The sequence below is a fragment of the Ostrea edulis genome, chromosome 2, assembly GCF_947568905.1.
Source record: "Ostrea edulis chromosome 2, xbOstEdul1.1, whole genome shotgun sequence".
NCBI lineage: Eukaryota > Metazoa > Mollusca > Bivalvia > Ostreida > Ostreidae > Ostrea > Ostrea edulis.
The window spans coordinates 43918916-43941438 of NC_079165.1; the positions used below are offsets into that span (position 1 = coordinate 43918916).

The window sequence follows — 22523 nt, forward strand, 5'->3', positions numbered from 1 at the left end:
ATTTATATTCCAAATCTTTGTGTGTGATAAAAATCACCATAAATACTGGAAGACTGAAATCATAATGATTTACCCATGTGTATTCTTGTTTTATTTGAGTGAATATGAAATGACAATCACTTGTTTGTAGACATGTTTCAATAAGTCTGTTTATCATGGACATGTTCTATTAATGAATTTCTTTGTGGCATGGGAATTATCATCCTGCAGTTCTTCAGTAATCTTCACATTTAGTATTATCATGTGACCTAATTTAAAAAAAAAAATGGTGATTACATTGAACAATGTGCCATCATAAACAATAAACACAAGTTTGATGTGGGTTTTTTTCTGTAATACTAATATGTAAACTATTGGCCACATGCAAACTAATTATGAGTAAATGTTGAGTTATTCAACATTCAAGAAAAATAACACTAATTTCCATAAAGATGTGGAAGTCCGATGGGTTCGATTGCCATTGGCCAGATAGCCCAGTTGGTAGAGCACCTGACTAGAAATTCAGGGGGCCTGGGTTAGAATCCTGGTCTGGTTTGTTGCATTTTCTCCCTTCCTGTTATATTTGGTGCTGTAGACCAGCCCCTGGAACTGACAGGTGAAAATGCCTGCTGGGGGATAAAGATGTCTTTAATTGTGAAGACATTTAAGAAGGAGGGAGTGTGGTAGTTGGACGGGTTTGATGGCTGTGACCAGATAGCTTACTTGGTTGAGCACCTGATTCAGGGAGCCTGGGTCCGATTCCTGGTCTGGTCCATTGCATTTTCTCCCTTCCTGTTACAAAGATTTGAATTGTTAGCATTATTCAATTTTGATGATCTTAGCAACCTTGCTATGAATACATGTATTGGTTAAAAAAAAAATTGGATCCTTTCTAAAATTCCTGCTGATACAGTATACAGCTGTACTTTGCACAGTGAATTTTTTGTTGAATTATACAAATTTCTAATGATAAGGTATTTAACATTTATGGCCAGCTAAACTTTTCTATTTTATGTTTACAGAAAGTGTTCAGAGGTTATCGAATCAGAAAGACTTTCTCAGAAAGAAAGAAGTTGCTTATGAAACATGATCAGCTTCGAAAAGAAGCTGCAAGGTTGGTTATGTACTGTTACTCCATACTTGTAACAAGAAAACTGTATTGTATCTAAATACACATTCATCATCAAAATGACTAAGAAATGGCTTTTATTGATGTGCCTGTATGTTTTGGATTGAACACATCAGTCATTTGAGGGGAATACTATATAACCCTTTTTCAGAGTGATGATAAGATCACAGTATTAGATTTAATGCAGAATATTGGAACCATGATTTTGTCTCCCATTCCGTCGTGGTTTTAATAGTTTAGTATGTTCAACGAGATCTTGCTTTCTGTGTTAACTTGGGTAACTTTTCTGTAAACAAGCACACGTTACAATCAGATATAGTGAGTTCAGGCACTTAATTGCCATCGTTTTTGAAAGTTGGGGGGTGGGGAGCAAATGGAGAGAAAAGTTGCCTTTTTCATTGTTATAATGACTCAAGAAAAATCTAACAATCTGAGTACCGTAAATATCCACTTACCATAGAGGAAATACACGGTACTGTGAATTTTTTGTGCAGCCTTCCACTACCAAACATCAGAAATTCAAACTAAGAACTCATGTTTTTTGGTAAAAGGATATTCGCTCGCAACATTTTGAAAAATAATCTTCAGATCAGGCAGATATTTTTGTATCAAAAATGAATTATCTTTAGCCCTTAAGAATTGGTATACAAGAGTTGCCCAAGTGATGCAAATTTTTCATAACTTCTTTTTCTGAAGAGTTCCAAAATTTGTTAGTTTTGTTATCCTGTATTGAAATGGCTATTTTGGAGTAGATCGAATGAACAAAATTTTGAATAATATTGTAGAAAACGAGCTGTGGAGGAAACGAGAAAGAAAGAAGATATGAAACACAAAGAGGAAGTCAATAATCGCCAAAAGACTGTGTTCAAGGAAATGGGTCTGGTTGAACAGGAACCTCCTCCAACAGTCAAACAGGAAGAGGTTTTACAGGAAGAAGAAATGCCAAAGATAAAAGAAAAGAAGGAGTTCAAACAGAAGAAAAAGTAAGTATAGGTCATCTTCAATCAAACTAGTAGTGCACACTTTAAACATTCACTGCTAGTGTCATGTCTTGTGTATCATATAATTATAGAATTCAACGTCGTTTCTAAAAGAAATCATGAAATTAATTTCATGCCACACATATATATGTATAATCTGTGCGTGGTTTTTCCAATATTTCATTTAGTCTTAATATGAAATCAAAACATTGAACCATTCCTATTTATTTTATCAGGTAATCCAATAGGAAAAATATCAGACATTCACTTGATCCGAGATTTGTTTCGGTGTGATATTTTTCATACTCTCTATTATATGTGTACAGTGTACATACATGTACATTATTTGCTTGATCTAACACTAGCTTGTCTGCTGTTTTCTATGTACACGTACATTGGTGTTTTTGGAGTACTACAATTTGATGTACGACACTTTTGATGCACTACTTTTTGGAGGTACTTTTGAGGTACTCATTTTTAAAGGTACTTTTGAGGCAGTACTTTTTAGGTACTTTGATGTACTACATGTTATGCACAACTTATCTCATCGATTTTCAAGTTCATCTAATCGTTGCATATAACATCAATGCTTTATTCTTCTTTAAAGTACCGTACAATGTTCTTAAGACCTGTATATAAAGTCATATTTTAAAAATCTGCCTTTTGTTGAAATCTACGGTAAATGAAACTTGCAGTTAAAACCAGAAAATCCTGTTAATAATACTGAGTATCCCAGTTGATAGTGTAGAACTAATGTGGTATGATATGTAATGTACATCTATGTTGCTGATCAGGGTTTAATGACATTAAGGTATGTTGCTCTAAGCTCCATTCATATATTAAATGAATCTGAAAATATTGATCCTCCAGTTCTTGGAAAATTCTCTGCATAAGCATCAATTTCAAAATCAATACATAAGATATCTATTTGATGACATTCTCTGATTAACACTGATAAAAAAAAGATGTACATGTGTCGATTCTGTAATTCTCTCTTAGCTTTTCTTTGCAAGTTTAAATATTATAAATAAAGTGAAATAGTGATTTTGGTTGTTTCTGTAATTTTGTATCATTTGTATCATACTCCACAATCTATAGTAACGACAAATGATGCAGCTACCTTGTTTGAAGATACATACTTTATGTTGACACATGTACATGTATTTGAGCTCGTGACATAAAATGCAATATTGATTAGTCTAAGATTAGACTGTAAAGCTTAGAATTGTTTTCATTTATGACCTAGCTGGTATAAATTTTCAGATCATGTTGTCTGAGGCAATTCAGGTCAATTAAAAGAGAATGAAAAATCCCTGATTGATTGCATTGTTTGTGTCATACATGATTGGGTGTCTGGTTATAGAGAATATCAAGGTAAAACTATCTCATGTTATGTACTGGGAATGCTCAGGAGAATGTTGTACCTTAGAGTCAGTTAATTGATTTTTATCGTTTTCAAATTGGACCATTATCAGAAGATTGGAGCATTTTATCCTGAGGGGAAATATGTAATGGAATTGAAAAGGGTAGTGTTAGATTTGTTTTTCTTGGAGAATTGATACTGAGAATGTATACATGTATATGTAAATGAGTCACAGTTAGCATCTGTAGGTTCTCAGGATTTTCAAGAGATGCAATATGACAGATCCAAAATTCAACTTAGTAATTAAGAGGTTTGTTTCTGTTGTTGTTTGATTGTAATAATTGTTAATTACGTACATACATTGATTGTAATAATTGTTAATTACGTACATACATTGATTGTAATAATTGTTAATTACGTACATACATTGATTTTCTAAGACCAGAGATTCTTTGCATACTTGTCTCTCAAATGTTTGTACATGCATTGTTAATTGTACCAAATTTTAAATACATTGTATGTATAGCCCACTAAGGCCACGAAAAACAAAACATGCATCATTATTAACAAATACAATTGACATTATGTTACATTTTACAATATATCAGGAATATGTTGTATCAATTTGATATACACCGTAAGAGTTTGTGATTTATGAATCGGATAAGAATATGTCATCTTTACATAGTTGATATGAATTTTTTTTACATACCCATCTATGTATCGTTTTTTGATAATGTTGATTTCACAGAGTGTGATCTGATTTTCCGGATCACCATACTGTGGTTTTCTGATTCCGTATCAGTATCCTCTGAAACTGATGACATCACAATGCATCAACGCAATGTTTATTGTGGAAAATTTCGACCGCATCACAAACAAAACTGCATACACAAAACATAATTTCACTGCAAATCTGTGTTTTTGACAAATTATGAACGTGGATTTAAAAATGCACAAGGGGGTATATGATAAATTTAAAGTTGGATCACATCTCGTAAACAGTCATGGATTATCAGATCAAATTTGACGCTTCGCATTTTGTGTGATCTGAAAATCTGCACCTGTCAACTTGACGTGATCCGACTCTTCAGATCAAGTTGCTGTAGTAATAACATATATATATTTAAGTTAGATAGTCAGACTACAGAATGCATTAAGGGACAGTGCCAAATAAGTTTTTTATGGATTAGTAGATATGTATATATATTAACAAACTTGTAGAAATAGACTTACATACCAACTAATATCTACATTTCTCATGTTAACTGAACAGAGAGGTAGACAAGCAAAACCTACATAGTTTGATCACAACATTCACAGATTTATTTCTTCCAAAGATTTATTTAGAACTACACTATACAATATATGAGGGCTGTTCGATGTGTAATATGTATTGTACCACAGCGTGATAACGCTTTGCACGATTTCGTGGATGATGATAGCTCTATCCAATACCTTTCCAACGGTATAAACACAAGCCTTCAGCTCCACATTGTTTTAAACTTATAGTCATTTCAATAGAGCCAGTCGTTGACCACTGTTGTAAAAATGGTCGGAAACGGGTTGAGAATATTGAATGAATTAGAGCTTATATAGAAGTTGGCACAAAACTCGGTCATTCGGTAATGCAGATTTTTACTGAATTGGGGAAATTTATGGGTCTTATAAGGTATCTTAGGAGACAGTTCATATGTGGAGAAAGAAATTTCTGACTGGCACAGAGTCTGTCGAAGATGCAGCAAAATCTGGCTGACCTGTGACTGTAACAGGCAATTTAAGGCAAATGTCTCAAAAGTCAGGGAAATAATTGAAAGTGATGGCAGATACACGATTCGTGATATTGCCAAAGCTGTTGGCATATCGCAATCACAAGTGCATTTCATTTTGAAGCATATTTTGAAAGTACGAAAGATTTCTGCCAGATGGATACTGCATATATATTGACAGATGACCAAAAACAGGTACGAGTACAAACCGCTAAGCAATTGCTCAAAATGTTTCCCAAATCCAATCAAAGACAATTTGCAAACTTTGTCACTGGTGATGAAACATGGGTTCACTATTTCAAACCAGTAAGAAAAATTTGAAACAAAATATGGCTATCTAAACACTGTAGAACGCCTGTAGTTGCCAAAAGAACCGTAAGCACAAAGAAGGTTCTTTATTGCATATTCTCATGTGATAGTATAGCCGTACAAGGGCAAAAATGTTACAGGTCGGTATTACCGAGATGCTATACTAAAAACGCTCAAGAAATATTATCTTAAACGATGCCCTGCGTCAGGATTTAGGCATGTTCGTCTACTTCATGATAATGCTCCATCACATACATCTGAGCTTGTGAAGCAATTTTGGAAATTGGAGAAGGTTACTGTCTTGCCACACCCACCATACTCTCCAGATCTAGCCCCATGTGACTTTTTCGTTTTTCCAAAACTTAAAAAGTTCTTATTTGGTCGTCGTTACAAGTCCCAACAAGCCATTGGCTCAGCCATCAGTCAATGCCTCAGAGGTCTACCTAAATCAGCATACCGTGACGCATTTCAGAAATGGATTCAGAGAATGAAATTATGTATTTCAAACTGCGGAGAATACTTTGAAGGGACATAATGTTCATTTCACTATTTGGGTCGAATGCTTTTGAGATATCGTACAATACACATTACATATCGAACAGCCCTCGTATATACATAAACAAATAACAATGTTGTATTACAACTGGCTCAGTCACCCAAGTTTATGTGAATAGAAGAACTTGCTGGGTTGAAGCATCCATATGGTAGTTGAATGTACAGTACCAAGTCATTAATAAACAAGTAAACATGACTGCAGAGGTCCTCTATTTTTAAATATAAACTTGAACTTGGAATTCACAATCTGATATTACTGATTTTCAATATTGGTTAGTATTTCCACATTGTCTTAACGTAGTTCCACACTCCTGTGATGTCATAAGATTTTCCAAAGTCAATAATTTAATGACTGGAACATAAATTTTGTTGGAGTCTTTTTCAATAGTTATTGTAAAAAATCTTGTTAGCCATAAAATATTTTAAAAGTCTTAGTTATATTTGAATAGTCAATAATGTGTTTAAAAATATTGAATCCAAGGACAATAACTCTGTTTTCATTAAATTATTTATCAAGTCCATTATGCAATAGATTTCCTATATTTTTCACAAACATTTTACCAAGGTGATAAGGAATTATTATCTGTGTCTTTTCATGTAATTACATAAAATTTTAATCCATCAGTGGTTTTGAATAGCTCAGCTGTATGGTGCCAGACTTGTGTTTTTTATGGGGGTATACATACTCTGGAAGCTATAGATTTGAAATTATTAAGGAAAGGTATGGATTTTTTTTCATAAATAACTACAACAGATGTATATCTACTAATATAAACAGAAAAAATGATATGTAAACCATGCTATAAGGAAGTTGTGTCCATATTAGTTTGTTTTTTAACATTTTGGAGAATAAGACTAATTCAATAATTTTGCACTTATTATACTAAAACTTGATGAACATATTGAAAATGACATGTGTTTTAGTTATTGACATGTTTCCTGATAAATAAATGCAATTTAAATTATTATTTTTTTTTTCATTTTAAAATAACAACAGATAACTGTTTCCAATGAATTTCATAAAAATCTACATAGGGGTACATGACTTCAGTAGTGACTGTAATGAAAATTAATATGGAAATCCTTAACTAATTTGCCTTTTTTCATTACTCTGAATGTTAATCTATTGATTCCAAACAAAAAAATGCTACCTAAACCCCAAAAATTCAGGACTAAGGACCCACCTTAATTAAAATAAAAAAATTTCTAAAATAGAAAAATTTGAAATATTTTCAAATGTTAATGGCTTTTTTTAGGCAAAAAGGGTTGGAGAATTCTTCCTTCAATATGATTTTAAAACTACATGTACTTGTACCGGTATCTTGAAATTTTTTTTTACATATTGACTTCATATTTTAAAGCTATATGTGCCATATTAAACAGTATTTTTTAATGTTGGAAACCAGACCTTTACTTTGTCAGTATTTTAAACTTGTAAAATGGTAGTTTCTGACATCAACAAATCATTGATTGGTGTTAATGCAGTACTGGTCTATTCAATGCAAGAGGAAAACAGAGATTTTCTGTTGCATATCTATGAAGGGTTGACATTTATGGTGGATATGTGCAAGTGTGAGAAAAAAGTATTATTAGAAACATCACAGAGGAAGAGGATTTTTTTTTTTACAGTATGTAGTCATTAAAAAGGATTGTATATTAAATGTGAAATTTAAATCCCCTTCACACTTCTCCATTCCATGTCTGACTTTCATTTATTGCTGAACATGTTCTGCTAACAGTCTGTAGGTCATCCACACTTTTGTATCACCATAATTGTTTACTATAGATTCCTAAATATACACAAGGAATCTATTATCGCAAGATATATCACTCACAAAATGAAATTTCTCAAATTTATTTTCATATTACTAAAACATGTCAAACCTCTTGATCAACAAACCACATGTGAATTCATGTTCTCGTGATTTGATGGCTATGAGTCACTTTGCAATATTAAGCACTGGGCCGTATAAAATAAGGAATCTACAGTACTTTTTCAATTCAGCTGACAACGTTTTGTGATCATAAACATTTCAAAATGGGTTGTTTATTATCAATCTCAAAAAGTAAACTATAGATAAATAGGAATTTAGTTTGATTACTTTTTAGCTCACCTGAGCTGAAAGCTCAAGTGAGCTTTTCTGATCACCCAGTGTCCATCTGTCTGTAAACTTTCATACTTTTGACTTCTTCTCCAGGACCACTGTGCCAATTTCAACCAAAATTGGTACAAGTCATCCTTGGGTGAAGGGGATTCAAGTTATTTCAAAGGAAGGACCATGTCCCTTCAAAGGGGAAATAATCACAAAAATGCAAAAATAGGGTGGGGTCATTTAAAAATCTTCTCAAGAACCACTGTGCCAGAAGAGCTGACAATTACATAAAAGCTTCCTGACATAGTGCAGATTCAAGTTTGTTAAAATCATGACCCCCGGGGGGTAGGATTGGGCCACTACAGGGGATCAAAGTTTTACATACAAATATGTAGGGAAAATCTTTAAAAATCTTCTTCTCAAGAACCACTGGGTTAGGAAAGTACTAATTGACATGAAAGCTTTCTGACATAGTGCAGATTCAAGTTTGTTAAATTCATGGCCCCCGGGGGTAAGATGGGGCCACAATAGGGGATCAAAGTATTACAAATATATTGGGAAATGATTAAAAATCTTTTTCTGAAGAATCACTGAGCCAGAAAACTTTACATTTAATTGAAAGCTTAATGACATAGTGCAGATTCAAGTTTGTTAAAATCAAGACCCCGAGGCCCCCTACAATAGGGGATCAAAGTTTTACATACAAATATATAGAGAAAATCTTTAAAAATCTTCTTCTCAAAAACCATTGAGCTAAAAAAGTTTACATTTACATGAATTAACTTTCTGACATAGTGCAGATTCAAGTTTGTAAAAATCATGGCCCCTGGGGGTAGGTTGGGGCCACAATAGGGATCAAAGTTTTACATGCAAATATGCAAGGAAAATCTTTAGATATGGACCAAGGTGATTTAGGTGAGCGATGTGGCCCATGGGTCTCTTGTTAATCTCATCAAGTTAAATTGTATAATTTGCATAAAGTATTGTATATAACTTACATAACTTTATAGAAAAAACACATACTTTTTCCCTATAATAATATCCAAATAATGTGGCATATATAGGTTAAAATGATGATTTATATTGTTAACTAAAATCTGAACACACAATTGAAAGTCTGTTTTGGCTTCTCATGGAAATGTGTCATTCTGTTACAGTTTGATAACGCTTGAAAAAATATGGTAATGTGTACATGTATATATCAAAAATTTAGTTTTCTCTTTCTCCTATTACTATGGACTTTAATTCTTATTGTTGTAATATTTGTTATAGTTGGTGTAGAGTTGAGCGATATCTCCTTGGTGTTAAAGGAAATGGAACACCTCCTCTGATTGGTAACCCATAAACTCCAGGGCTTTTGTTCAGCAGTGAAACTAGGAGATAGTCATTGGGTCCTTTGATACCTTAAGTCTTAACTTAATGTGTTTTTTATTATTAAATTACTTCTTTATTCTGTATCTACAATTGAAAGGGGATTAAGGAAAGCAGGTTTTAAATTACCCTTTTTATGGCAAAGGATTTGAGTGTTAAAGATAACAATTTCGCTTTACAAACAGAACAAGAATTTGTGCTTTTGTTCTTCTGACTGTCATATTAGACAGGCAATTTAAATTTGAATTGTCTATGGCAATAGACTGTGAGAGGGGAAAAAAGTGTTCCATTTTCATGGAATAACCAGATTGATTTCCAATATTAATTGAGATTGAGGTTTCAGCAGTGGTAAATACCTGCAAAAAGTGGTTGGAGTTTATATGCGATATTTTTGGAAAGGAGGAATATTTTTGTTGCTGATTTGTAAATTAGAGAGAATACTAAATACACTGTTCTTATGGAATAATTGGATCTGATTAATTAAGGTACTCATTTGAATTTTAGACTTTTCAATCAATGTTCCAAAGTTCTGAGTACCTACATGATGTGAGGATTTACCAAATATTCCCCTATAAAATATATGTATATTTCAAACCAAAATGGGAGGAACTTGTGAACAATTGCCAAACTTAACTGGTACAGCTAAAAGTGTGAAATGGCAGAAGTTTACAACAAAACTAAATATTATAAGAAAGTTTGTGAATGAACCATTGAAAAACCAAAAGCCAAATGCACTACCAGCAATTAATCAAGGGTTTGCCTGGAGACGATCATCAAGGTAATATTCTCCAAAATTAAGAACAGTTAATTTTCCTAAACATGGCTTCATATATTTGGAGGTACATTGTAAGACTACTGTAATATTTCATGTTACTGAAAATAAATTTTTGAGTCTACTCTTAGATTTTTAAGGTACAACTGAATTTTATTCTAATCTTGATAAAAAAAAAATGTTTAAAGTTTAAACTTTAATTATGAATTATATACAATAAGTTTTATTTTTGTGGTACATATGGGCTAATAATTCTTTAAGTTTAATAGCTTGACTCATTACAATGGAAAATTATTTTCATGATCATGAATTTAATTTCAAGGGAAATTTGTGGTCATAATTTTTGAAAAGTAATAAGAATAAATCCTGTCTTCCAAAAATGTGGAAGTTTAAATTGAACTTTGAATACTGAATTTTATAACTGAAAAAATAATTTATATGCAATTATGCATGCACATGTAATATCAATCAGATTAATTTCGAATTTCTAAATTTCTTCAATCATTACATTGGCTTCGATTTTTACTCTCTTACATGACCAAGTAATGCCATTTGGAGTCTTTGACTATATTTTCAAAGAATATGAAATGACCAGTGAATTATAATGGCCTCTCATCAACAAATGGTGTATTCTGTTCTGTGTTATTTTATGATGCATGGAGGTTATGTCTATGTGGTTGTGTATTTGTGGCTGTCAGTGGTATTGGTTGTAGTCTTTGATTAAATAACATTTCATTGAACACATTTGGTATCATAGATGGTCAGATTTTACATACTGTATGTTACAGATCTAACATACTGTAAATCACATATCTGGTATATCACAAGAATTTATTCTACAATCTTGCCTTCTTGGATTTATTAATGAGACCTAAAAAAAATTTTGTATGTATAATTGAATTTCTTAATTATAATCATAATGTATATATTTTAGTATGGCAATAAGCTCATATATAAATGCAGGAATAAAGTTCTTGTGAATAAAAAGTGATTTACAGTGACAAAAACTTTCTGTCATGAAGTGGAATTAAACTGATGCCTTGCTGTATTTCAGAGAATTTCTCATCAGCACCAGTATAGTGCATATTTATGATGAACTGGAAAGGTAAACCTGTATGTTGATGTGATGATGATGTATTTTGTAATAACGACATATTTCATGTTTTTGTTTAAGTGTTGATTACTTACCCTTTTTAGTGCTATTCCAGCACTCCATGATCAGTGGTCCAGCATCCGCCACCCCATGTTTGTCCACTGCTTTCTGTTCTAACTCGCCCTAGGTCTTTTCCATTGTTGTGTAGGTGTAATAATTTTTAGGTCACCTGAGTAAAATTTGTCAGGTGGTGTTACATCACATGATGTAGATAGCAATACAGTAAGTCATGAATATTGAAAGATAATCAAAATTGTTTCTTTATTGATCTTGCGTTATTAAATGAAAAGAATGTGACTTCACTGTAGGCAGGAACCTACAGTGCCTACCTATACATATGTACAGTGAAGTCTGTAGGCAGTGTAACCTGTTTATAGTGAACAATGTTTTAGATTGTGAAATCAAATCCATAAATATTGAAATCAATATTGTTGAAATCTTACCAGATTTTAATCAGGCTCAATTATGATGAAGCAATCTTGACTTCTCAATGACTTTTGTTGTCAATGCTTTTATTAAATTTAATAGCGTATGTTTTGAATCTAACTTTTCTGTGTTGGGGAGAACTTAGCATGCCTTGCTAACTGTAAACTCATATGGTTGCTGTTACAAGAATGTGTATAATTCTATTTTGGTTTTTGATTATAAATATATATGTTTTAAAGAAGCTATTTACTGATACTAGTCAGAAATAGTATGATTTAATATGTACCATATGAGGGTTTAAATGTCCAATACTTACCTATTCTAACTATTCGACAGGACACCTGCTCTGACTAATTGAACAATTTTTCAGTAATTCTAAATAGTGGTGTTTTTTTTATGTACAATGTATTTTGACTGGCATGTGACAATATTCATATGTAAATGTTGAGAAATGAAATTTATGTACAGTGTATAGATTTTGGTAATTCAATAATTTCAAATTATATATAGACTTGCATAAAGCCTCCAAAATATATTAAAATGTCTCCAAGTGCAGACAAACATGATTTCAAAATACTCTTTAGCATCACTTTCTTGTTTACAATGAAGAGCAGTTAAAGTACAGACTGTAATTAAAAATTTGAATATGTTTTTTAAATACAAATTATTATATTTCCTTCATTGACCTTCAAATCAATGGTAAATTTAATTTGGGAGGTTGTCATTATTTGCTTTATTGAATACAGGATTGCCAGTTTATAAATTGGTAGTTCAATATTTTACTTACATTTATTTAACAAACATTCTAAAGACATGAACAGATTTCAAGCTTCATTGCTATTTAAATACCTTAACAAAGAAGACAGAATTTAGAAAAGAAAAGATAAATTCAGGGGGTTGATATCTTAGGACAGTGTTTGACAGCGAGGTCATTAATTGCAAAAGTAGATGCATATTATGAGCTGAACAAAACTTCGTTAAGTGAAACTTGTTCCAATGCCAGGGTTTAGGTCCATCTGCAGTTTACAATTATTGATACGAAAGCATCTTTGATGGAGATTTAACACTTATTTTCATTCAATCACTTTTGTCAATATTTGGAGGAGGAATTCGGAATTCTTTGTGTGACTGGGTAGCAGATTAGATATATTATTGAGACTGGTCAAGATTCTTTTGAAGTTTATACACAGTAACTTTTCAACATGGACACACTTACATAAATATATTGAAATTCTGACAGGATTTTAAAAACTTTTCCAAAAGCATAAGAAACTTAAGTTTTCAAATAATGACCTTATAGTGTTAATACTGCTGTGAAAATCCATATTAAGACATTTTTGTGCTTTTCTTCCTGTTTTTGGAGCATTATTTATTCATTGGTGTCTTAACGAGGGAAAATATTCAGAAATGCCTCAATTTTTCCGAGGACTATCAGCAACAATTAAAGGTTTATGGAAATCAAAACATTCTCAACAGGACCCTCAATTTTACAGGAGAAAAGAACGAGACCTTTCGGAACAGGAAATTGTCCTTCGTCAGAAAGAAAACCAGAAACAAATCAAAAGTGCCGAGAAATCTCGACAACGACAGTACAAGTTAAAACAGAAGGCAGCATCAAAAATCCAGAAAGCATGGAAAAAGCAAGTACATGAAATTGTTAAATTAGGAGATCATTAAACACCCAATTTCATTCTTAAAACTAGAAAAGGATCCTAAAATGTATTGCAGTCTTTCAAGGTTGATTTTTGTTATAAAATTTTAGTTCTACTTTATCTACTTTCTACTACAGTTATTAATTACATCAATCAGATAATTATCAGTTTTATTGTGTAGGTGTCTTTGTATTAATGGAAAGCCCCAGCTCAACAAGTTAGATTACTGTATTCTCCTTTAAAACCCATTCATGATGTAACAATCAGTAAGAAATAGCAACACATTATTTGGAATTAGTAACGACATGTAGCACTTGTAAAGTACTAAATCAATAAGAATGCTTATTATGTACTTTCAATTCCATCTCTTCTTTTTTCTTTAAAAGTTTGCGGGCATTTATCACACGATATATGCCCGGAAACATTCCGGCCCGCAAACATTATGTCACAATGAAATTACTACGCCGTTAATTTTCAAATTTTTCGTGTTTTTCATCTTTTACTCAGTTAAATGAATATAGAAATTGTTAAAAATTAAATCATTGTTAGTTTCTAAATGAAATTAGAAGTTTATAATAAAAAGGTTATAGACTTTGTATGAGAAAATATTACCTCGTTTTTTGTCGCGGACGGACCTCGCAAGCTCGATGGGTTCGTCTACGTACCAAAAACTCGGGTCGTCATGTTTTCCCATACAAAATCTATAACCTACAAATATGCATAATAAAATACATACATACAAGTTAACTGACTGAAATGACCCCCTTGTTAAATGCTGTTCTATTGAACCATATAACTGATCATAGAAATCGGTATTCAAGTCGAAATTGATTTCTGTGTAATATATTCCTTCCTGAAATGAAAGAAATCATATCAAAATTAACTACCAGACATCATTTTATGTAGTTATTGTGTCAGTTTGATTATATCCACACTTTCTAATGAAAGTTTTAGTGTATTGTTGTTACCCTGGTGCATTCGTCTGTCACACTTTCATGTTTACATACATGTAGCAAAAAATTGTGAGCTCTGCATCTCTCTTGTAACTCGACAACTGACAGTCAAATTTTTGACCTCTTGTACATGTAAGTTGACAACTGATATTCCAATTTTTGCTGACCATTAGAAATACTTTAGTATTGTAGCTGTGAAAATGATGGTAACATTTTTTTCTCAAAATCTCTTAATGGCATGGGAATACATATTTATGACCAATAAAAACATTTATTTTGTACAAATAGAAGAGAAACCTAATCAAACTACATCAGATAATTGCTTTTAGTGTAAAGAAATATATAAGGAATTATTATCTCCCTCTCTCAGAATTTACAGTCTTAGGACTCTCTCAGAATTTACAGTCTTGGGACTCTCCCAGAATTTACAGTCTTGGGACTCTCTCAGGATTTACAGTCTTCTGGGACTTGCAGAATTACAGTTTAAGGAATCTCCCAGATTTTACAGTATTAAGAAACCCATTTCTCCTGAGATATGGGATGGGGATTGAAATTTGTCTGTCAGCAGGTTGAGCATCAAGTTGACTACTTGACTGTTTAGGCAAGTCAACAGATTTCTTCCCATCTCTATCTGACACCTTTTGTTATTAAGATGAGGAAGTTATACACACTTATTTATATTTGTGTCTGGAAAGAAAGACATATTTGATATACATACAATATTGCACTAATCTCAAATATTTTACATATTAAGATGACTCTGTACCCAACGGATATAAAGCACTGAGCTTAAAATACACCCTGTAATGATATTCATCTCCACCTCTGCAAGCCTTGAAGTCTAGACTACAGAACCTAGTACATTAGACCACTCTAGTCTAGACTAGTACATTAGACCACTCTAGTCTAGACTAGTACATTAGACCACTCTAGTCTAGACTAGTACATTAGACCACTCTAGTCTAGACTAGTACATTAGACCACTCTAGTCTAGACTAGTACATTAGACCACTCTAGTCTAGACTTATACATTAGACCACTCAACTTGCTAGACAAGTTTGCTTTCAAAGGCCTATCTCAGTTTTATTTCATTGGATTGACATTGAGGTTTAATTGGCTATTTCTGAAGTACAAAAGAGAGAGATGTGGTTATGTATTATGTAATTCAATTTACTGAACATAGCTATAATTGTTGTTATATACAATGAATGTAGGGTCATTTTTTTTTTAAACTTGGGAACTCCAATGAAAATATGCAGACCAGACTGTAAGCTCTCAGCTGATTTATCTAGAAAATGAAGTTCATATTAGGTTGTACAATAATACAGAAATGTAATCCTTTAGATATTTAGGTATGAGATTTAGGGTACATAATCAGTAGAGTATTAGGCACCTCCTATTTATAGCCTTAATTTAAGTCAATGGAGATGGTGTTGTGCATAGAGCAGGTTTATTTAATATATATGAGGAACCAATATACAATTTCCTGATGAGTTAATCAAAGAAAAATGTTGGTGATCATTAGTGATGGGAAATTGAATTAAATAATCAAAAAGATTGAGAAATTTTTCACTATATAATCCATCTTTTTCTGAACTAAATAAAAGGCCTTTAAAAAATTTTCATCACCTTTATTGGCGTATTTTTTTCAAACACCACCTGCAAACTGCACAAGACTTATAGACTTAGATTGGCTTTTGTTGCTGGTCCCTCCTTTTTCTTAACAAATTACCCAAAATAGTTCCATGCGTTTGATTCATGTTATTTCCAGGATATGGAAATATGTCATGAGGCACCTTTGTATTATTATTCAGATTGGGATCAGATGGAACCGCCATTTTTTTTTTTTTACCTCAGAAGAAAATGCCAAGTCGTACAAAGTTATTTTGTTTTTTAACATCATGTTTATACTTTTTTCAAATTAATTCTTTTATGAAAATTTTAATCGATAATCAACATCGGAAGACTCATAGCGACTGACTTTCGATTGTCAGCGATAATCGGCCCATCACTAGTTATCATACAATGAATGTACAACTTTTCCAAGATTTTGAAATCATTATTAGAATGTTCACATTTTTATACCCTTTTCCTTACTGAACAACTTCATGATTGTATTGTGTATTGTTTAATGTCCCTCTCAAGAATTTTTCACTCACATGGAGATGTCACAATTGCCGTTGAAGGGCTGCAAAATTTAGGCCTATGCTCAGTGCTTATGGCCTTTTGAGCAGGGAGGGATATTTATCATGCCACACCTGCTGTGACACGAGGTCTTGGTTTTTATGGTCTCCTCCAATGGACAGCCCCATTTAGTTGCCTCTTACGACAAGCAAGGAGTACTGAGGTCCTATTCTAACCCAAATCTTCACAGGTTTACAACTTCATGAAAAAGATTTATATACACAGTAACACTAGATCCATATTTAAAGATACATCATTGACTGACAAAGTTATTAAACTGCAAATTGTTGCAGTTCATACCCTGATGTATTTTCAAAAATTGAATTTATTTCTTAGATATGCATTCTAGATCTACTTTCATTTCTGTTGAAATTCCCAACCGTTAAAATAGATATACTATATTTATCAAAATTCATGCACACATTGTTAACAAATGTAGCATGTTCATGAGGAAATGGATTTAATTACAAATTGTAAAGATACCAAAGGCAAAAACTTTGGAAATATGAATATATGGTTATGTTACACAAAAATTGAGAGTATCTCAAATCTAAAGATTTTATTTGAATTTTCACTAAAAAGTTTGAGGGGCCAAATTATTTATAGTTATTTATTGTGTGAATTCTAAGTTGAAATACATCAGTATGACTCATGTAAATGATCATTAGAATAAAATTATTGTGTCGCAAACCCCAAGTGTATTAACTTGTTCTTAGATGAAACCTAAGCATTTATCTATATATGAGTAGGCAAGAATAGGGCTTTAATTGTTTACCACAGTTACCTATCTTTAAAACACCGAGCCACTTACACACACGTTTTACCTGTTTAAAAAGAAATTTCAATCAGTATTTGTTCAAAATTTAAAGACTTCTTAGTTTCCAGTCATATAAAGCACATCAATAGATGCCATTTACTGGGTGTCATTGAGTAGTTGCCAAATATGTGATGTAGGAAAAAGGGCCTATTATCTCTAACTGTTAAAATTGTCGTGTGTTGATGCGAAGTAAAGTCTCCATTGAAAGTTTGAAATATGATATCCTCATGAGGAAGCGTTAGATTTTTACATGCCAGTGTAATTGGAAATTTATAAACAACGACCATGGAATATTGTGGTAGGAATTATTTTTTCTTTCAGCTTTATGTTTGAATATACATGTATATGTATGTGTGTGTGTGTATATATATATATATATATATATATATATATATATATATATATATATATAAACACAGCTACACAAGTAGTAGTAAGAAATGCCTTTTAATCACAATTGTAAAAAGAATCTTAGATTTGAACATTAATGTAGCAACTTTTTTGTTCACATTGAGCAATGCCATACTGTCTTTATACCTCAAGCAATAAGTTGCAGAGGTTATAATGTTTTTAACCCATCTGTCCATCACTCAGTCCTATTCTTGTCAGCACAACTCCTCTGACACAACTCAACAGAATTTCATAAAACTTTGTTGTTAATAAGGACTTACTGTGTAGATTTGCATATTTGCAGGAAATTTTGATTCAGTAAAATTTTGGGGGAATTATACCCCTTTTGAACTTAGAAGTTTCATCTCTGTCAGTCCTGTTCTTATCAGTGTAACTCCTCTAAAAATTTCATGGAACTTTGTAGTTAACATGGACATACAATGTAGATGTGCATTTCATGGGAAATTCTAATTTGATTTTTGTCTGGGAGTTATAATCGCCTTTTGAACTTAAAGGTTTGGCCAAAATTGAATATACTAGTCAAGGTCAAAGGAAATGTCAAGGTTAAAAAAAATATTGATGCAGTTGAATAGATGTCACCATTATGTATCAGCATATAAGGTTTGACAAAAATTTCTTGCTTAGTTTAATCTTTGAAACTGAGCTAAATGCAGTGTGACAAAAGGATGGAAGACGGACATGACAAACACTAAATACCCCGGCCATATTCATGTCATAATGGGCAGGGAATTCATGTCCTATGGACATATTTCTAGTTATATTCTATTTCTAGCAATAGGTACACATAAGATATCAGATCAAAAGTATTTACTTTTTAAATGATTGCTAGACATTATAAATTGTAACTGAACTTTGAAACTTCCAAGAATTAATGCTCACTTGTGTGTAAAATATCTTATTGCTACTCCTAAACAAAAAGTCATAGCAACTAGTCTGATTAAAACCAGCCCCCCATCTCCTATCGTCGATCAGATACTTTTGCCAAACAGTTCACATTGGAAAGGTTATTTACAAAACTCTTAATCCAAGGATCAGATGACCATTAATAGAAGTTATTGTCGGCACTATAAGTCCTCAGTTCAATTAAGCTTATTAATCTCTTTAGTTGCAGATACATAGGAATACCATCATTAGACCCTGCAATCCTTGACCTTGATGGTGAGGTCAAGATGAAAATGAAAGTATACACATTTTCATGGTGTTTTAGGATCTTTTCAAATACAATGAATTAATGTTTATTAACCCAACATGAAACTGTAGATCCTTTTCAACATCATGCAGTTAGGACCTTTTGATACTTTGTAGTGTTTCACCTTGAAAAGCTTTGATACTGCATTTTCAGCCTTTGTTTCTTACATATGTACAGTTGTGACCTTGAATTTGATGTCAAGTTCAAATGTCATATATAGGTCAAAGTACAGTATAAGGCACTGTGGATGACTTTGGTTTGTACCGGAGTTAGTAGAGTAAATATTCCAATGTTCTTTCTTATACTCCCATGTATAATAGTCCAACCAATCACATCCATCGTTTGAAAACTGACATGTGCAGTATCATTACAAGACTGACATATTGCTACCACACTAACCCTCATAGAAGGCAGGGTTAGTTGGGTATACTTCAAATGCCACAATATGTAAGAAACTCGTTCTGTTCTTTTACAACTCGGGTAACCTGACTTCATACCCGGGTATGAACTGAAGTCGCCCTATATTCTTTTAGAGTAATTGTTTTTGAAAGGATCACTAGTTATGTCTCCCCTCTTCCAGGGGAGACATATTGTTTTTGTACTTTCTGTCCGTCCGTCTGTCTCTCACAAAATCTTGTGAACACTTCTCCTCCTATATGACTTATAAGATAGATTTGAAACTTTGTACAATGCTTCATTGCCAATTTTAATGTGCATATTGGTGGGACAGGAAAATCCAATTATTTTCCTAAAAGCTATAGTGGATCTAAGAGGGGTGGAAAATGTAAAACAGCTTGTGAACACTTCTCCTATATGGCTTACACGTATCTGATATATTTGAAACTTTGTACAATGCTTCATTGCCGTTTGTAGATGTGCATATTGTCAGGACAGGAGGATCCAATTATTTTCCTAAAAGTTTTAGTGGATCTAAGAGGACTGGAGGATGTTTAAATAGCTTGTGACTGCTTTTCTTCCTATATGGCTTATCCAATAGACTTGAAATTTTGTACAATACTTCAATGCTATTTGCAGATGTGTATATTGTAGGGACAGGAGGATCCAATTGTTATCCTTGGAGTTATAGTGGATCTGAGGGGTGGAGGGTGTAAGATAGTTTGTGAACACTTCTCCTATATAGCTTAATTATCAGAGTTCATAATGTCTATGTTCCTGCTCATGCTTTCTCCTCCATACCATGAAAGGTGAAGATAATGAACAGTGATCAATCTCATAACTCCTATAAGCAATACAAAATAGATAGTTGGGCAAACACGGAACCCTGAACACACCAGAAGTGGGATCAGGTCCCTAGGAGGCTTAACCACTGTTGACTGGTCACACCCTCCTTGAACCCTATATCTTGATCAGGTAAATGGAGTTATCCATAGTCATGTAACTGAAAAAGATTCCAACGCACACATTTTATTGCCAGAATATCCACACACAGAATGTGAACAGAGTGAGTAAATTACTCGGGTTGTCTTTTGATCCCAAATTCAGTTATTTGTGATTACAGTTTTTTCAGAGTTTGCATGAAGGAGATTCATATTTTGTCAATTAATACTTAGGAAGAGGTTTATATTTTATGATTCCTTTAAAACAGAGTTGGATAGAGTGAGTGAATGTGCATCACAATATAAATTGCATTGGGATCCATTTTGCATTTATAGATATGCCAGTTGTGAAGGGATTTTCTATTGTGTGGGTATGACATTCCTATTGGAGAAACCATCAAATATGGAGTAAAGCCACATATGCATGTGTAATCTGTTGTAGGAGTTCAAAGTGAATCTGTATAAATTAAGCATTAGATATCAATCCTCACATTGTATGTAGTACATTTAAAGGCCTTGTGCATTTCATGTGATATAAAATTCTATACTAGTTAACAGAAGGTGATTCAGGTCAGCAGTCTGGCCCATTAACCATTTCATTGTAAATTCTATATTAGCAATAACTGCTGATTACCTAAAAAAATCAACACAAAACAAGAGTTTACATCAAAACATTTAAGTAACCGTGAATCTCATCCTGATGCTTCTTATGATGTTGGAGCCTGTGCAGTGAATAATGAAAACAAATGCCCTGACACAAATACAGCCACCTCCAATGCATTTATCACTGTTAGCAAAATATATTGAGGTAAAGTTAACCAAAAAGTTCCCATAGTCATTTGTTAAGTCTCAATTGCACATTGAGGAAATTAAACATGTGTTATCAGTGTAAAACCTGACCAGAATTTTACAACAGGTAGAGGTTTACCTTTATGTTGTTAGTTCATCAACACTTAGAAGGAGCAGCTAAATTATACCAGATTTATTTTCATTGATTTTATAGTTATCTGCTTCTTTACAAGGAGATATATTACACAAGTTTTTATCTGTGAATTATAGTTTCAATGTCTTGTACAGGTCGGAGATTTTCTGTGTAATATATCAATTGTTCTGCAGCTGTGTTTAATTCTTACCTGATATTGCTAGCTTGCAGTGTTTATGAATATATCTGTTGCCATAAAGTAACGAAGATACTAGGATAATTTTCTATAAAGTAAGGAATATACTAGGATAATTTTCTTATCATTACAGCTACAAAATGCGACAAGTAGGAATTCTGAAAGTGGCCAAACAGTCCATAAGAACCATGAGGCTGCAAGCGGGAGCTGAGGAGTTTGAGAAGTCTATAGCTGCTCTGACCATTCAGCTAGCATGGCGCAAATACTACAGGTAAAATTTCTCTTGATTGATAGCATATATTTCTTGAAACAATGATTTGATAGTGGTCAATCAAATTGAAAGCAAGTAGAAGGAATACAAATCATAGTTTATAACTGTAAATTCATATGGTTTAATCCCCCCCACCCCCACCCCACCCTCTTATCAAACTTATATCTTCAATTTACAGTGAAAAATATACATATGTTGCAAAATATAATGTATGGAATGTTTCAGAGTTTCTGAAAAATGAATAAATTTAGGATCATACTTGGATTCAAAATGTAATATTTGATGACACACCTATTCAGTAAGTCAAGAAGTTTATTCGGTATCTCTATTTTCAACAATCGAGATAACACATATCATTTTATCAAGTCAATTTAAAGATTTTTAAAAAGCCATTTCCTGTTCTACATCTATGGGACAGTTATCACTACAATGTCGATAGTTTTTTAAATGAATTATCATGTACACAAAAACCAACAGTTTTAGCTCAATAATCAATCAAGGATGTGGTGCCATGCTGTCATATCATATTCACAGGTCTCTTCTTTATTTCTGTGGAGAAGCAAATCATTTTACAAAATCTATTGGTCATATTGTTTAGACTCTTTTGTGAAACTTCATCAACCTTTAAACTTCATTCCACATTACGAATTAAAGTTGCATCCGTACTCAATGATAGCCATACAAGGCAGCCT

The 22523-nt window shown here is 32.7% G+C and overlaps 1 protein-coding gene and 1 long non-coding RNA gene across 7 annotated transcripts in view; one reads left to right on the forward strand and one right to left on the reverse strand.

Moving 5' to 3' along the window:
- Window positions 1–22523, forward strand: part of LOC125667057 (inversin-like) — a 73306-nt gene that overhangs the window by 23419 nt on the left and 27364 nt on the right. For 3 of the 6 annotated variants that reach the window (XM_056154131.1, XM_056154130.1, XM_056154133.1), the window contains exons 17-21: window positions 1002–1093; window positions 1894–2091; window positions 11375–11425; window positions 13393–13539; window positions 21694–21831. In XM_056154131.1, the coding sequence (XP_056010106.1) occupies window positions 1002–1093; window positions 1894–2091; window positions 11375–11425; window positions 13393–13539; window positions 21694–21831 (626 nt within the window). Of the gene's footprint in view, window positions 1–1001; window positions 1094–1893; window positions 2092–4412; window positions 4416–10197; window positions 10327–11374; window positions 11426–13392; window positions 13540–21693; window positions 21832–22523 lie in introns of all 6 variants that reach the window. The other 3 variants (XM_056154132.1, XM_056154134.1, XM_056154135.1) reach the window with 2 other exon arrangements.
- Window positions 66–13394, reverse strand: LOC125667059 (uncharacterized). The gene is made up of 3 exons (XR_007367000.2): window positions 11509–13394; window positions 703–771; window positions 66–248 (listed from the first exon to the last, which is right to left on the reverse strand). It is a non-coding gene; the product is annotated as an uncharacterized LOC125667059 (long non-coding RNA).